Genomic DNA, 15637 nt, shown 5'->3' on the forward strand with positions numbered 1-15637 from the left:
ATACATAGTTGACCATATCAGATAGAGGTGCACAAATCGGGTTCAACTGGAAAACCCGAACCGGTTCGAAACCGGTTTTTTCACACCGGGTTGTAAAATGGCACCGGTTCCAATCAAGAACCGGTTCGGTTCCCGACCCGAACCGATGCCCAGATATGCTAACTTTTAAGAACCGGGTAGGGTATGAACTGGAACCGGTTTTTACGTAAAAACCGGTTCCACCGGTTTTTTTTTAAATTTAAATATCATAGCCGTTAGGAACCGGTTCCAACGGCTATATAGCCGTTTTTGACCGTTGGAACCGGTTTTTTAACTATAAATAGGTTATTTTTTTACTCTAAATAGCAAGGTTTGTTTGTGTACTTGTTAAACCACTTCCAAAACTATAAAACACACTCCAAACCACAATTAACCTTAAACCGACAACAAATGGCAACTAATGATGACGTTATGGTGATCGAAACAACAAGATGCCCCGATGTTTGGGTTCATTATGATTTGTGTCTCATGACCGACTCACATGAGTTGGCACGTTGCAAATATTGCTCGAAGTTTCTTAAAGCAGGGTCCAACTCGACATTACGAAAACATACGAATAAGTATTGTCGAGAGAAAAGAAGTTTGGAAGCTAAAAAAACGGAAGTGGGAGAGTCGTCCGGCTCTACAACCCAAAAATAAGTATTCCCGGATTAAAACAACGGACTTTGTTTTTTATGTTTTAGTTGTTATGTTTAGTATCGTTTATGTTTTAATAATGTTTGTAATAGTTATTTTTTAAATAAATAAAATGTTCGTCGTTATTAAAAAAGTAACAAAAATTAATCATGAGTAACAAAAGTAATTATAATAAAACAAATCAAAACTAAATATTAGTTGAACAAGTTACAAATAATTTTACCAAAACAAATAATTACAACTCTTCTTCGTTTTCATTCTCGTCTTCACCCTCGTCTTCGTTATCGGAAGAAACCCCGTCCTCCGCCTCCTCATCATGAATATGACGCTCTATTGGTATTTCGTCTTCAAAGTTCGCCTTGTGTTGTACACGATCCACCGCATCCAAATGGTCCTTTAGGCAAATGCAAACCTCTAGAGACTCGGGAGTTAGTTTTGTTCTTCGCATAGGTAACACCCTTCCACTAAGAGAAAAAACCGATTCGGAAGCAACCGTTGAGACTTGTACGGCAAGCAAATCACGAGCCATGGCGGATAGAATGGGAAATTCGTTTTGTTTACCTTTCCACCAAGCCAACAAATCAATATTGCGAATTTCATCGACCGTTGCGCCCTCAACATAGTTTGCTCCACTATATCGACCAAGTTCGCTACTTGGTGTGTTTCCTCTTTGCCTCTTAGATGCCGATTCATGAATCCCATTCATCAAGTTTATAAGTGGGTCATTGCACGGCCTACTAGTTGTTGTTTTTTTCACAAAAGACGATCTCGTGCTTGGACCATACATTTGAAAATAATGGTCATAAAGGTCTTGAAGGTTTTTGTTGAACTTGTCATTCGCTTCCGTCGACAACTTCGGGTCAATCTCGTGCATACCTAAGTTGTCGAATATTTCCTCAATCGTTGTTTCAACCCCATTAACATTCCAATAGGGGTTTAATGCGGCGGCACAAGTAAAGACCGACGGTATGTTTTCAAAATATTTTATGAACTTTTCTTTCATCACCGCAACAATATTTTCGAAGAGTTTGTTCTTCTCCGAAAAGCTTTTAAAAACACAAGACATATAGTAAAATTCTTGCAAAACCCAACAACTAGTAGGGTAATAGACTCCTGATAATTTTGTTGTTGACTTTTTGAACACGTCAAGATACTCCAACAAATAACCGACTTGGACCCAAACACTTTCCGGAAACATATCGGCCTCGCGTTCTTCAACAAGATTGTTATGAAAAGCTTGTAAAGTTTGGCGTTGGGCCAAAGCACACTTTAACATATGACAAGTTGAGTTCCAACGGGTTGGAACGTCCCAATTCGGCCCCAAATACTTTCTTTCAACCGACTTGCAATAGTTCTTATATTCAAGATGTCTTCTTTTACCACTTTTGAAGACATCTTAAAAACATAAGTCTAAAGTATTTTAAATCATCACAAATGTTTTCATTGTCAAGACCTATTTGAACAACCAAGTTGATAATATGTGCAACACATCGGACATGAAAAAAATCTCCGAAACAAGGTGGTGAATATTTAATGATAAATTTTTCAGCCGCCTTAGTATTGTTTGAAGCGTTGTCAAACGAAATCGAAAATATTTTATTTCTCAAGTTGTAAGTCGTTATAACTTCATCAAGTAATTCAAACAATTTTTCGGCAGTATGTGGGAACGAGAAGTTTTCAAAAGCGATGGTGCGTTTCATCAATTGCCATATCACCGGATCAACCCAATGAGCGGTGACACATATGTATGATTCGGGCAACCCGTGTGGTGCCGACCAAACATCGGTAGTTAAACTAACCATGGCTTCTAAAGAATGAAAAGACTCGATTAACTCTTTTTTAGCACACTCCCACAACCTGATACAATGACGTCTTAAGGTAGTACGACTTACATGTGTGTATCTTGGTTGTAGAGTTTCGCGAATCAACGACGTCAACTCCGGGTCATCAAAGTGGTTAAACGGCAAACCTCGTTGAATAACGAACTTTGCCATTCTATCTTGAACTTGAGTCGTGTTGTAACGAAATAGTGTACCATCTTTACCCAAGTCAATTTGATCGGTCGCGCCAATCCCTTTCAACGCCTTGCAATATGGCTTTAATATTGAACCACTAATATGGCTTCTCGATGTGCTTTCTCAAAGTAGAGTTGGAATCGTGCTTTAATATTGAACCACATAGTTTGCAACGAGCCTTTTGATAACCTTCGTCATCCACAATCAAATCCCAATTCTTCCATATGTCTTGGTTGCGATTATGGTTGACTACCGTAACAACCCTTGGGTTCTCCGTAACAGGAATGGGGGCAACAAAAACACTCTTATTAGCCTTCTTGTTAGTTTTTTTGATGGGTGCCATAATAATATTTAGTTGGATGGTCGGGTAACGGAACGGGTTTGCTAAAGGAGTAGTATTTTAGTTTGTTTTTGAGTTTGGTGGTGAAATTAGTGATGGAAAACAAGTTATATATAGGTTTGGGCATCAAAAACCGGTTCCAACGGCTATATTACCGTTGGAACCGGTTCTAACGGATCTATTGTCTCTCGAAAACCGGTTCCAACGGCTATATTACCGTTGGAACCGGTTCCAACGGCTAATTGGTGGCTAAAAAACCGGTTCCAACGGCTATATTACCGTTGGAACCGGCTCCAACGGCTACTTTGACTTTTGTTTGACTCTTCAAAAAAAACCCTCCGGAACCGGTTTTTCCGGGTACGAACCGAACCGGTTACAATTAAGAACCGGGTAGGAACCGGGTTGGAACTGATACTAACATACAAATATGAGAACCGGGTACGATTTTCGGGTACAAAAATACCCAAACCGGGTATTGTACCAACCGGGTTGGAACTGGAACCGGTTCCGGTTCGGTTCCACCAGTTAGGCTTCCGATGCCGGAGAATGTCTTGTTTTTTATGGTCGTGTATGTGGTGGCCATTTTCGTCGTATATTTAACTTTTAAACTGAAATAACAAATTTGAATAAAATAGTGGTATAAAAAACACACTTTGGTGATATAGGTTGTGAAACTTATTGGGGTGTGTATAAGTGCGTGCATATATATATATATATAAATAAAGGATGTTTATATGTGGGACATGCTTAGATTAGAAGTAGGATGATGTGGCAATGGGTTACTTCTACTCATCAAATAACAAACGGTTCTTCTAAGGTTTATACAAGTCTTACTAAAAATAATTAAAGGTATGCTGCTGCTTATGATTAAGATGAAAGGTGTTTTTCAACGTTACAAAGTTGAACATATATCTTAATGTATTACGTGTAATTATGGTGGACTTTTTCACCTAGTTTTTGTAATAACAAAAGAGGTTTAAATATTAAAAAATAAATCGGTTGTGACTCAATGGTAGAACACTTACTTTACAAGTGAGAGGTAGGAAGTTCAAACCTCATTATCACCAATTTATATGGGAGATATGAGAGATAACCCTGGCTTGCCAGGGTTCGAATCCTGATATCACCCGGTTTTACCGGCTCCTCGTTGTCGTGCCATTTGGCGGGCGTGGGGGCCGGGTTTTATCCGGTGAATCCCTCAATAGGTGGACCGCTAGGGGCTCCGTCCGTCCGGACTAGTGGCCGGCTCGAGCTACCTTTAGCCAATGGGGGCCGCGTACGAAATATCCGGCGTCACTTAGTTGGTCGTTCAAAAAAAATTAAGGGATTTTGATTAAGTGGGTTTATTTAATATCAAAGTGAAATCCGAATAAACATCTACACAAGTTAGAAGATTTGAATCTAATTTGATATCAATGCCACTTGTGAAATGCGAACTGAAAGACTATACCTAATTAATATATGGTTTTTCGGGTTAACCATAAATCTAGAAACGTACTAGAACCATTAACCGATCAAATTACTACGATTTTGGTTTGGGTTTTCTTAGGTGGGGTTTCGGATTGCGGTCAGGTGACATGCCTAATCATGAGTACATGGAGGGTTAACACTAACCGGGTAGTCAGCAATAAATAACCATATTATCATAGACAGCTGACAAAGTTCCTGTTAAGTTTAACCGCTACACGTTTCAACAAAACTTTGTGATGGTCTTCCGCTATTAAAAAAAATATACATATTAAGGGGGTGTTTGGGATTCCTTATTTTCATCAACTTATAACTTATAAACTTTTTGAAAAGTTAATAAGGTGTATAAGGTGTTTGGCAAATCATAAGGCCTTATGAATTTTAACTTATGGTGAAGGCAAAATAGAGGGGTTTTGAAAAGTTATGAATATGTAACTTATTAACTTAATGAGTTTGATTTACCTATTACACCTTTCTCACCCTTAAAACCCATTACACTCATTTTAAAAAAAAAGGTCAATTTTTGTCATTTTGGTTTTCCCCAACACATAAGCTAATCCAAACATTCTTTTAAAAACTTCTTTTCAAAATTTCATAAGTTTATAAGTCATTTTAATCAAAAGTCATTTTTACTTAAATAAGCAATCCCAAACACACCCTAGGTTTACTCCAAGTTGAGGAAGTTGATAATATAATATATTAATATTTGTATATTATTTTTAATACTGTGTCGTAATCCAAATTTAGAAAATATGTTGACAGTTTACAAATATATTTTTTATATGTTCGGCAGTTTTACAAATTTATTTTTTTATGTATTGAATTATGCAGTTGTTTGAGAAAATGTGTTGGCAGTTTTATTTACGAGTCAAGTGTGGTTAATTTAGAGGTGCATAAACCGGTTTAAAACTCAAAACCGGTTCGGGTTAAAACAGGTTCGGTTTGGTCAGCAAAAGTCAAAACCGGTTTATGATCGGTTTCGGTTCGGGTTGAAGCCGGTTTCTTATCATGTTAAGATCGGTTTCGGTTCGGGTTTCGACCAGTTTTTGTCCGGTTTCGGTTCGGTTAACCTATATGAAACCGGTTTTAGTGGAGAAAACTACAAACCGGTTCCGAACCTCCGGATTCAATCGGTTCTAAACCGGTTTCTACATGATCGGTTTCAAACCGGTTCGGTTTCGGTTCAATTTTCGGGTCGGTTCGGTTAACCGGTTTGTTTACCCACCTCTAGTGGTTATCGTCCTATGGTTTATTCAATTTGCTATTTTAGTCTAAAAGTTTAAAATTTTGTTATTTTCATTCATAGAGTTTCATTTATTTTCGTTACAATTTTTGTTCATTTGTTTGTAAAATTTGCTATTTCAATCCAAAATATGTTAATGAGATGGATGAAATTTGCAACGAAAAGATAAATTTTAAACTTTTGAACTAATATAATACATTTAAACATATCACAAGGACGAAAACGCATCTTACTCTTTATTTATTTAATTATGTAATGTACAACTATTTTACGTATCAAATTCATTAAAATTGGTTTTGACAAAAAAAGTCTAATGTTTCTCTTTAAGGGAATGACATTAATTATCAAAAGATAAGGATGATTATTACTATTTTTGGTTAGATAAATTAGAATGAACACGACAAGCCATTCCATATTTTGTTAAATTGCGAATTTAAATTGATAATGGAGTCTGACAATATTAAACGTGAAATGATATATTCACCAGATACCGATATGTTGGAATATCTATTTAGGTACGCATGTTTATGTAAATGGTGATAATCTTGATAACGTTAAACTTTAGAAACCAAGTTTAATATGGTTTCTAGTAAGGGTGTAAACGAGCAAAGCCAAGCCCCAACTCGACTTGTTTAGAGCTCCTTTTTTAAAGTAAGAGCTCGACTCATGAGCTGTTATTTACTCATTTATTATTTATCAATTACATTATCTACATTTTTAAAATAAAATCAACTTTTATATTTCATGGAAACATCCAAACGATTTACAATGAAGTGGCAGGTAAGCGGGCAACAAGCTGCGTCGCAACCCCCTTTTGGATAGCAAACCCAATCCGACTAAAAACAAAGTTTTGATTCTTATGGGCTGATACGTTACTATACACAACTTTCTAAACTCTATTCAAAAGGTCCATGGCATCCGGAGCTAAGAAACCAAAAGTGTTAAAGGCGAAGGGGATAAACACGTGTTGATTCTTCAAACAAGCTCTCTCGTGTTTAGCAACCTTGCCCGATGCCGCCTTCAATGCTGTCTGGCCTGCTACAAATCCAGTGTCCCTAATCCCAACAAGAGGGGACACTCCTGTGAGGTCGACACAAGCGTGTTTTCCCCCTACCCACCCAAAAACAAGTATATTGGCCGGTCGTAATGTAGATCTTCCTTCTTGAGGATTCGTAAGAAAGTTTACGGGGGCTTCCTTTTTAGCCGAAATTCCGGCTCGCTTAAGAACATCGCATAGAACATCCCTCACCAAATCATGCCTGCACTTAAACCCAGGCAACTCTTTGCAGTGAACCGCATGCTCGCCAAAAGAATCCAAACAAACCTTACGGCAAATCGGGCACGACTCATCTACCGGAAACAAAGGGATCATTAACCGATACTTCAGGATGGCCCGGTACTCCAAAGCCGATATATGTTGGCCCAATCCTTCAATAGGGAGAACACTTAAGAAATCTTGAGCCCGAGGAGCCCGAAGACACTCAAATACCGCTTTCTGACGAGAGGATAAATCAAACTTCATTTCCAAACTCTTGATGATTCCACTATAAAGGGCACTCGCCAAAACATGTTGGGCTTTAGGGGGGCGGTGTCTTTATTAGAGAAACCGCTAATGTCAAAATCGGGAAGTGAAATGTGCAACCGATCTATCGCACTCCCATAATCGGAGTCAAACCCATCAATACCACAACCTCGAAGAATGTGGTCTTGTAATTCCCAAGATTGCGCCCTCGAGGCCACAAACGCACAAGTAGAAACGTCTGAAGCTGAACATAAACCCAAACCTCCAAAACGAGTCGGAAGTGATGCCAACATCCATTGAAAATCTCCAAAGAAGGGACCACCACAAACCACGATGTCCTCAATCGCCCCCCGAAGGCCATTGTCAAACACATAAACTGCTTCCCCTACATACACAGGTTGGCATGTTCTGAGACCAAACAACAACTTTCCAACTCCCATACATGAGCGGAGCAAAAGGAGCTCGCATTGAGGGTCCCGCAAATGCGGGAGATAGCTCATCAACTCCACAGCTCGCGAAGCCCTTTTCATAGCAAGTTCACTGATGAACCCGGCATCCCGGCTAATAGCTCCCCCGAGGAGTTTCACACCTAGCACTGTATTTCATTTAATGATTGAAGTAGAGATGGTGGAGGGAACAAAGAAGAGGCGTCTTCATTACCTAGTGAGGTTCAAGAATTAGGGCTGGGTCTGTCTGATTTAAGAAGCAAAAACAAAGGAAAGAAAAAAGTGGCACCAAAGGAGTCAAATGCTTCAGAGACTCTTAATAAGTTGAGAGAGCAAACTCGGGAGACCGTTAAGGGGTTGGAGTCTATAGCGGGTTTGAAGCCAAGTGGCGTTAATGGATTGGGTGATGACCAAATGATGGAGGATTTGGTTAAGCACTTTGAGGAACTTGCAAAATCTCAGGTACTTTTAATAATGCTGAGGTGGCAAATTTTTACTCAGTTACTTTTGAATGGGTTGATTCGCTTATGTTTTATCTGTAATGTGCCAAATGGATAAAGATAAAAAATTGTTTAAAGAAACAAGCAACTAGTAGGGTCCATTTCAAGATAATTATATGACTTTAAAAAATACCTCAAAATGTGTCATCTCTAACGGGTCAGTTAAACATGTCGGAAGTTGACCAAAGTGTATTCTTAATGTATAAAACCTCGATTGTTACCAAATAATATAATATCTAAATATTTGACGCATGGTTTGCTATGAAATAAGCTGTTTCTTGATATTTGTGACTTTTGAAATATTTTGTGCTTATTTGTTATTAGTTGCATATCTAATTAGCACCGGTCTTCCAATCTCACAGGGAAACACCCCCTCCTGCACCTTAACCCCATTGCACGACGGCCAAAATACTTTGGTTTTCTTAATATTAAGTTCAAGGCCCAGGCGGGGACCCTCCGACCTGATAATATCTAAAGCTTTGGCAACCTCTTTAGAGTCCCCAATAATTGTACCATCATCTAGGTACCAAGCATGAAAGAGAAGCTTACAGGAACTCTGGACTAGATGAATAAGTGGGTGCAGAACTAAGGCGAAAAGAAGAGGTCCCAAAGGGTCCCCCTGCTGAACCCCAGTGGTGGACCAAATGTGGTCATCCCCCACATATAGCCTGGCCGGTTGCCCATATAAAAAGTTTACCCATAAGGAAATAGATGGACATCGGGCCCGAATCTCATTCAGAAGGGCAGTCCTATCCACCAAGTTGAAGGCATTACAAAAATCAATAGTAAGCATAGCCAATGACCCATCAGAATGGACCATACTTAAAAACATGTTCGCGCTATGAAGAACGGCCTCTGCACCACTGGGTACTCCCACCCCAAACTGAAAGTCGCACAGGTATTTAGTAATGTCTTTCCCAACACCCCTCATAGCCACCTTAGAGATCAATCTTCTCCAAATGGCACCTACGGCAATGGGTCTAATCCAATTGTCCGGTTTGAGCAACGGTGTGAGAGGAGCCGACGCAATGAACTCTGCCAAAACCCTTGGGCATCTCCCCCCCAAACATAAATTAACCATCGCAGTAGTAGCCTTTAGTAACCCAACAGCGATCGGCGACCCCTCTCCACAAAATGCATCCAAAATATGTTGTGCCCTCAATCCATCTCGTCCGCATGACGTCCCTTTAGGGAAGGATTTAATGCATCCAAGCACACAATCCTCATCAACAACAAGAGGAGGCTCAGAAAGCAATGAAGCAGGCATAACCGGCGGGGGCAAATTGGGATGCTTAGCCACTAACGCTTTCAAAGTGTCATTGCCGAAAGGTGCAACCCCTGAAGAGCATAATATTTTAATGGCGGCAGTAAAATGCCCGTCCGCCACTTTTCGTAAACATTGTTTCACATTGGCGCATACCGCAACATCATCGTGCTTAGCGAGAGGCTCCCCATGACTCGAGTTCACCCCTATAGGTGTGGCAAAAAGGGATAAAATAAGCGCATCAAAACCATCCTTAGCACCCCAACTTGCTAGTGCTTGTTGAATACTCTGACATTGCAAAGACTTTCTATTACCGGACCTGCGCTCCTGACGTTTAGAAGGTCTGAAAACACGCAGCGTGCACCGCGGTAACAAGAAAAGTTTCACCCATGCCTCAACAGAGTCTGGCATAGCAACCACCTTACCCAGAGCCGCAGTTAACGCTTGAGCAAATGCCATACGACAACTATGAGGGATGCTCTTAACAGTTGTGATAGGAAGAGAGAAGACGCTGTCAAGGAGAACCTCATCCACCACTATCCCTCCCAAGGGAGCAACATCCCTCATAACATGTGGTTTATCAATCCCCACAATAAACTCCTCCACAGCTCCCACACCCTCGTTGTACTTGGTGACTCCATCAGCATGATGACACGTCCGTTTAAGAGCATTTGGACGCATACACACCCCACATAGCCACTGGTCCGAGGCCTTAAAAGCCTCCCCAACCGAAATAAATAAATCACAATCCGTGGAAATGGCGTCCCGTAGGGTCCCTTTCCGCTCATCCGACAACAAATGAAGTCGTTTGATATGCGCCATTAACCGAGAGATCCCCCTTGACCCCGCCCGTCCATCCGGGCAACAATGGAACCCCCTAAAAGGACATGGCCAAACACCCACCGAACCCACACTATTTTCTAGGGTCTTAGACATAGCACCCTCATCAATTAATCCACTATGAGAAATGATGTCGAACCGACAACCATGTCCACCTCCCCCGATGGGGCTCCTTTGACAATCCGAGCCCTTGTCATAACCCCTCACGACAAAAAGGCCAACAAACAAACTCGAGCTGAGTTTTGGGAGTAAAAACCCGAACTAAGAGGAGAAAGGAGAGCAACCGCCTGTTGCTCTCCCCTCCGTAAACCCAAAAAAAACGATTAACTCATTGAGACATTTTATCGAACACCTGGCGGGCAGACCCAAAACCGAGGATTAAAGGCAGAATTGAAATAGCAGTAGGGATGGTGGTGAGGAGATGACGATGATATGACGAGGAGATGATGCTGGTTACTGATGTGTGACGGCAGGTTGTTCTTTAGGCAACAGTGGCAATTACAACTTGTCTTATTTGCTAAAAGTTCTGAATTTGTGTACTTTCATCATGTTCTCATACCAGATAAACAAACTAATAATTAAGAAAAACCCTAAACGAGCTTAAGCTCGGTTGTGAAGAATTAACTTAATACGCATAAGTCAAAGGGGGGGGGGGGGTAAACTAAAAAATATTCAAGGCTTGTTAAGACCCGCCAACTAAACGAGCTTTGTTTGAGACTCGGGCTCGAAAAAACTCCGCTCATTTTGAGATTTTTATCGACCAAGCTCGAGTAGCTCGCAAGCAGTTGGCTCGTTTGCACCCCTTGTTTCTGGTTTCTAATGTTTTATATAGCATAATCACTTGTATAGTAATAAGTTTTGCTTTAAAGTGTATAGTTTACTGTTTGTTATCAATGACATGAGCCACCCTTCAAGATGTTCATCATAAGTCAAAAGATGTAACTAATATAACTGCAAGCATGCATCTATACAACTAAATTTGTAATGAATAAATAAAAATAAGTTGTAATAATTAAACAATTGAATAAGTTTATGATAAAGGAATCTTCCCTTTTATGTTTAAATTTGCATATGAAGAAGTTACAACGAGAAAAAACGTGTTTCCCGGATATAAATGAACCTAAAATTCAGCTGAACCAGGTGCTCGGGGGAATGGAATCGTGTCCCGAATGTTATCGACTCCAGTTGCAAATTGCACAAGCCTTTCAAAACCTAATCCAAATCCCGCGTGTGGAACTGCATAGGACAAAGCAATTATGTTTTATTCACTTAACATTGACACTTGTATGAGCATGCGACAGGCCGATTTCAAGAAACTAACTTTTATAAATTTTAAAGAAAAACAATGCTGACCTGTACCATAACGCCGAAGATCCAAATACCACCAAAAGCTCTCCTTGTTGAGGTTGAGTTCATCTAAGCGGGCTTCCAAATAATCGAGACGTTCTTCCCTTTGACTCCCACCAATAAGCTCACCAACCTAACAGACAACAAAATTTATAACTATGAAGTTATTAGGAACATGGTATTAAATGAATGCAAATAATATTACCCGTGGGACCAGCATATCCATGGCCGCAACGGTTTTCCCATCATCATTTAGTCGCATGTAGAACGCCTTGATATCCTGAATGTTTTCAAAAACAGCAACTTATTAATTAGTAATAGTTTTTGCTTTCATGCAGTAGGGGAAAGATCATGCCTTAGGGTAGTCGGTTATAATAACAGGACATCCATTAAAAGCCTCCTCGGTTATATAACGTTCATGCTCACTTTGTAAGTCACATCCCCATTTCACCTATAATACACGTTTGACTCTCAAAAGTAAAGTATTTGGCAACTTTAAGATGTACATAACAAAATTAAAATTAAGTACCGGAAATTCAAATTTCTTCTTTGATTTTAGAAGCAGGTCAACTGCATCTGTGTAAGTCATTCGCACAAAGCTTTTGTCAACAACATCCTGTTGAACAAACTCACAAGTTATACATATATAACAGTGAAAACCATAAATTATAATTTACAGATGGATGATTATAAGTTGCACAAAAAAAACATACACTCAAGCGGTCGATGATTCCTTTCTCAATCCAGTTATTGAAGAAATCCATATCTTCCTTGCAATTTTCAAGAACATGTTTCACCTAAAATGTGGAAAATTACATATTAAGTTCATATCAAAGCTTATAAAGTGGAATTTTTATATTACACCTTTAGACAGTAAAACTTTTTTCAGGGCAGAGGGGTTATACGGTAATTTACTAGCTATCAAGGGTCGATGAAGTAACATACGACATACTGTAGATAGGCAGTGGCACATGCCATGTCATCATTCAAGTCCGCAAATGCAAGCTCGGGTTCAATCATCTTCAAAATATAAATAGAAAATTAAAAACCAAAAAACGCATTCTTTAATACTGTAATGTAAAATACAAAACTCAAATAGTTTTAGAGAAAACCGAAAGAATACCCAAAATTCAGCTAAATGTCTAGAAGTGTTGGAATTTTCTGCTCGGAATGTAGGACCAAATGTATACACCTGAAAGTAAATGTTTTTCATAAATAATAAAATAGCATTCATTAATCGGATTCAAAAACTTCATTAACACATGAAGAAGTACATCAGAAAGAGCAGTCGCATATGTTTCACCATTGAGTTGACCAGAAACTGTCAAGAATGCTGGTTTTTCAAAAAAATCCTGTCAAAACAGAAAGCAACTCATGAGTCATGAATTAAATTAAATCAAAAAATACAATTAAAAATTAAGAAAAAAGCGAGCCTCACTTGTGACCAATCAATTAAGCCATTTTCTGTTCTTGGAATGGCATCAGCCCGAGAATCAACAACTTCTTTGGAAGTAGGTATCTGTTACCATAACAATAAAGATCAAGAAGTAAAATAGAACTGAACTGACTAACAAAATAATGTTACAAAAATGAAAAACACATAAGGTACATACCAATGTGGTTACACAAAACTGTTCACCTGCACCTTCACAATCTGAAGCGGTAATAATAGGACTTGCGACCCAAACGAACCCGTTTTCTTGAAAGAATTTGTGTGTAGCATAGGCTAAAGCATTTCTAACCCTTGCTACCTAAAGATAAAATAAATATTAAACAAGTTTAATCAGCATACTAAAACGAACACAACTAATATTACACTAAACCAATTACCATTACATGATAAAATCATACCGCACCGAACGTGTTTGTTCTAGGACGCAGATGCGCCTTACTTCTTAAAAACTCTCGGGTGACCTTCTTCTTCTGAATGGGAAATGATGGATCACTTTTACCAACCTACAAGTGATTCAAAAAATCTGATCATAATTTTTTTACAAATAACTTGGTACAAATATATTTTAATGATGTGTCAAATTTATACCGTAACAAGTTTGCTAATTTTCAACTCTATTTTTTGCTTCTTTCCTTGACTAGGTACCACAACTCCTTGTACACAGACTGACGCACCCGTTGTTATGAAACCATTCTCAACCTATCAATAACTCAGTATACGAAGAATATATTATGTGATAATAAAAATGGAAAATTTTGGAAATTAAGTACCAATGTTCTATTTTTATATGGTTTTGACATGTTACCTGATCATAACCTTCAGCATCTGAATCAATCACACATTGCATGTTTGAAACGCATGAACCGTCATTCACCTGCACTGAATGCATCACTAACTAACTATCTACCAAATACATATAGATGTATTTAACTTTACATGAAAGGTACCAACTTTTTTAATCTTTAATCAAATGTAGCTTATATATGATACAACAAGTGTTATAGTTTGCAGCAAATCATATCAAGTTTGCATTCCTAAGGTAATAGGTTTGAGAGTATATTGTAACATAGCCTTTTCTTTATAACAGAGACCCTAACAATACTAAAATGAGCACAAATAATATCATCTATTGCTTAAAACAGTGGTGTTCAAAGTCGGTAAGGTTATGGGAGCTTAACCATAACAGAATGATCGGTTAACCATAAACCGCTTAACCGTCGGCTATAGCTTGGTTTTAGTTAAGTTCTGTTAATTGTCTAATCATAGTTATTAAAAGCCCTCGCTTCTTGCGCCTAGGCCCATTTTTCAGGCAAGGCTCAATAAATGCGCTTTTAGTTCCTAAGTGTGCGCTTTGGCATTGTCTAGGACAGACATGAGAAGATAAAAACTGAGCAAAAGAAATGCAGGGAGTGCTATAGAAACTTAGATCTAGGAGAGGTCAAATGAATTACATCAAACATTTTGTCATTCAAGTTTTGGAATTACATATGAATCTTGACTATGTTATAACTTTTCGTAGTAATTAGATGATATTAAATGTTATATAATAGTTTTTGTTTATTTTATCTGAAGAATAGTATTGGTTTTCATATACATAATATATCTTTATTTTTTTTATTTAAATACATTTTTATTTTTCTGAAGACCTCACTTTTTTTGCGCTTTGTGGTTAGGCGAGGCCTTTGCGCCTTGAGTGCGCCTAGCGCATTTGATAACCATGTGTCCAATGCATTTTTTTTCTTTTGCTCTAGTTGAAATTGGTTCGATTATAGTGTTCCCGAGCTCAATTATGAAGCTTCTAACTTGAAATATGCCAGTTCCAAGCACAGTTATGCAACATATATATAAATGTTCGAAGGAGAAACTTGGAAAAACATAAACATACAAAATTCGGTTCGGTTTCAGTTGAAACGAAGATGCATTAACCGCAACAATAACCAAATGATCAGTTAATAACCTTAAAACTAAACAAACTCTCAATGAATTAACAAACAATACAGCAATTAGTTAGTTAGTTACCTCAATGAAAGTAACACTGCTTTGAACCCGCAGCGTTCGAACCCATCCCTTAACCGTTAACGTCTGCCCTAACTTATCCAAACCCTCACTCTCCCCACCTTTAATATCACCTATCCTCAACCGCTTGCGGAACTCACCAACAGATTCTGTTTTCAACTTCTCAACAACCTCGTTCGACGTTACGGAGGCCGTTACGAATCGGCGGGTAGTTACAAAGCCGTTAAAGCGGTTGGGGAGTTTAAGCGGGTGATGAGGAGTGGTGATGAATTGGAATATGCTTTTGTTAGGTTTTGGTTGGTGGTTGTAGAAGGATAGGAACCGTAAGGTGGAGGATAAGGGTTTCAGGCGGAGGGATGCGGTGGCCGGTGACAACGCCGCCGTTGCCATTGGTTTACTTCAGCGGTGACCTGTATGTCTATCTGAGCTGTTGCTTGTAGTTTACCGCATAAAGGATTTTTGGCCCATTTTTTTTGCATCTTTTTTTTAGTTTTTTTTTAATGTTCAAT

The 15637-nt window shown here is 38.8% G+C and overlaps 1 protein-coding gene and 1 pseudogene across 1 annotated transcript; one reads left to right on the forward strand and one right to left on the reverse strand.

Moving 5' to 3' along the window:
• The first annotated feature begins 6184 nt into the window (after nt 1–6184).
• Nucleotides 6185–8544, forward strand: LOC143627164 (peroxisome biogenesis protein 19-2 pseudogene; annotated as a pseudogene).
• Nucleotides 8545–11334: 2790 nt separating this feature from the next.
• On the reverse strand, nt 11335–15544 carry LOC143627146 (asparagine--tRNA ligase, chloroplastic/mitochondrial-like). The gene is made up of 15 exons (XM_077097039.1): nt 15132–15544; nt 13918–13986; nt 13701–13811; nt 13511–13615; nt 13273–13410; nt 13098–13178; nt 12934–13011; nt 12783–12851; nt 12605–12679; nt 12373–12456; nt 12189–12275; nt 12015–12110; nt 11865–11939; nt 11666–11792; nt 11335–11548 (listed from the first exon to the last, which is right to left on the reverse strand). The coding sequence occupies exons 1-15, from the start codon at nt 15516–15518 to the stop codon at nt 11433–11435; spliced, it is 1698 nt and encodes a 565-aa protein (XP_076953154.1). The 5' UTR covers nt 15519–15544; the 3' UTR covers nt 11335–11432.
• Nucleotides 15545–15637: the final 93 nt, after the last annotated feature.

The sequence above is a fragment of the Bidens hawaiensis genome, unplaced genomic scaffold (genome assembly GCF_021521415.1).
Source record: "Bidens hawaiensis isolate Kalapana, Puna unplaced genomic scaffold, B.hawaiensis_p1.1 tig00004599_1, whole genome shotgun sequence".
Lineage (NCBI taxonomy): Eukaryota > Viridiplantae > Streptophyta > Magnoliopsida > Asterales > Asteraceae > Bidens > Bidens hawaiensis.

Excerpts from the sequence above, each read along its gene's own strand:
- LOC143627146 (XM_077097039.1), bottom strand. The coding sequence starts at position 15,518 with ATGGCAACGGCGGCGTTGTCACCGGCCACCGCATCCCTCCGCCTGAAA. Across the intron at positions 13,616-13,700 it reads AAATTAGCAAACTTGTTACG|GTTGGTAAAAGTGATCCATC; the intron begins GTATAAATTTGA and ends AATCACTTGTAG. Across the intron at positions 11,940-12,014 it reads TTATAACCGACTACCCTAAG|GATATCAAGGCGTTCTACAT; the intron begins GCATGATCTTTC and ends GAAAACATTCAG.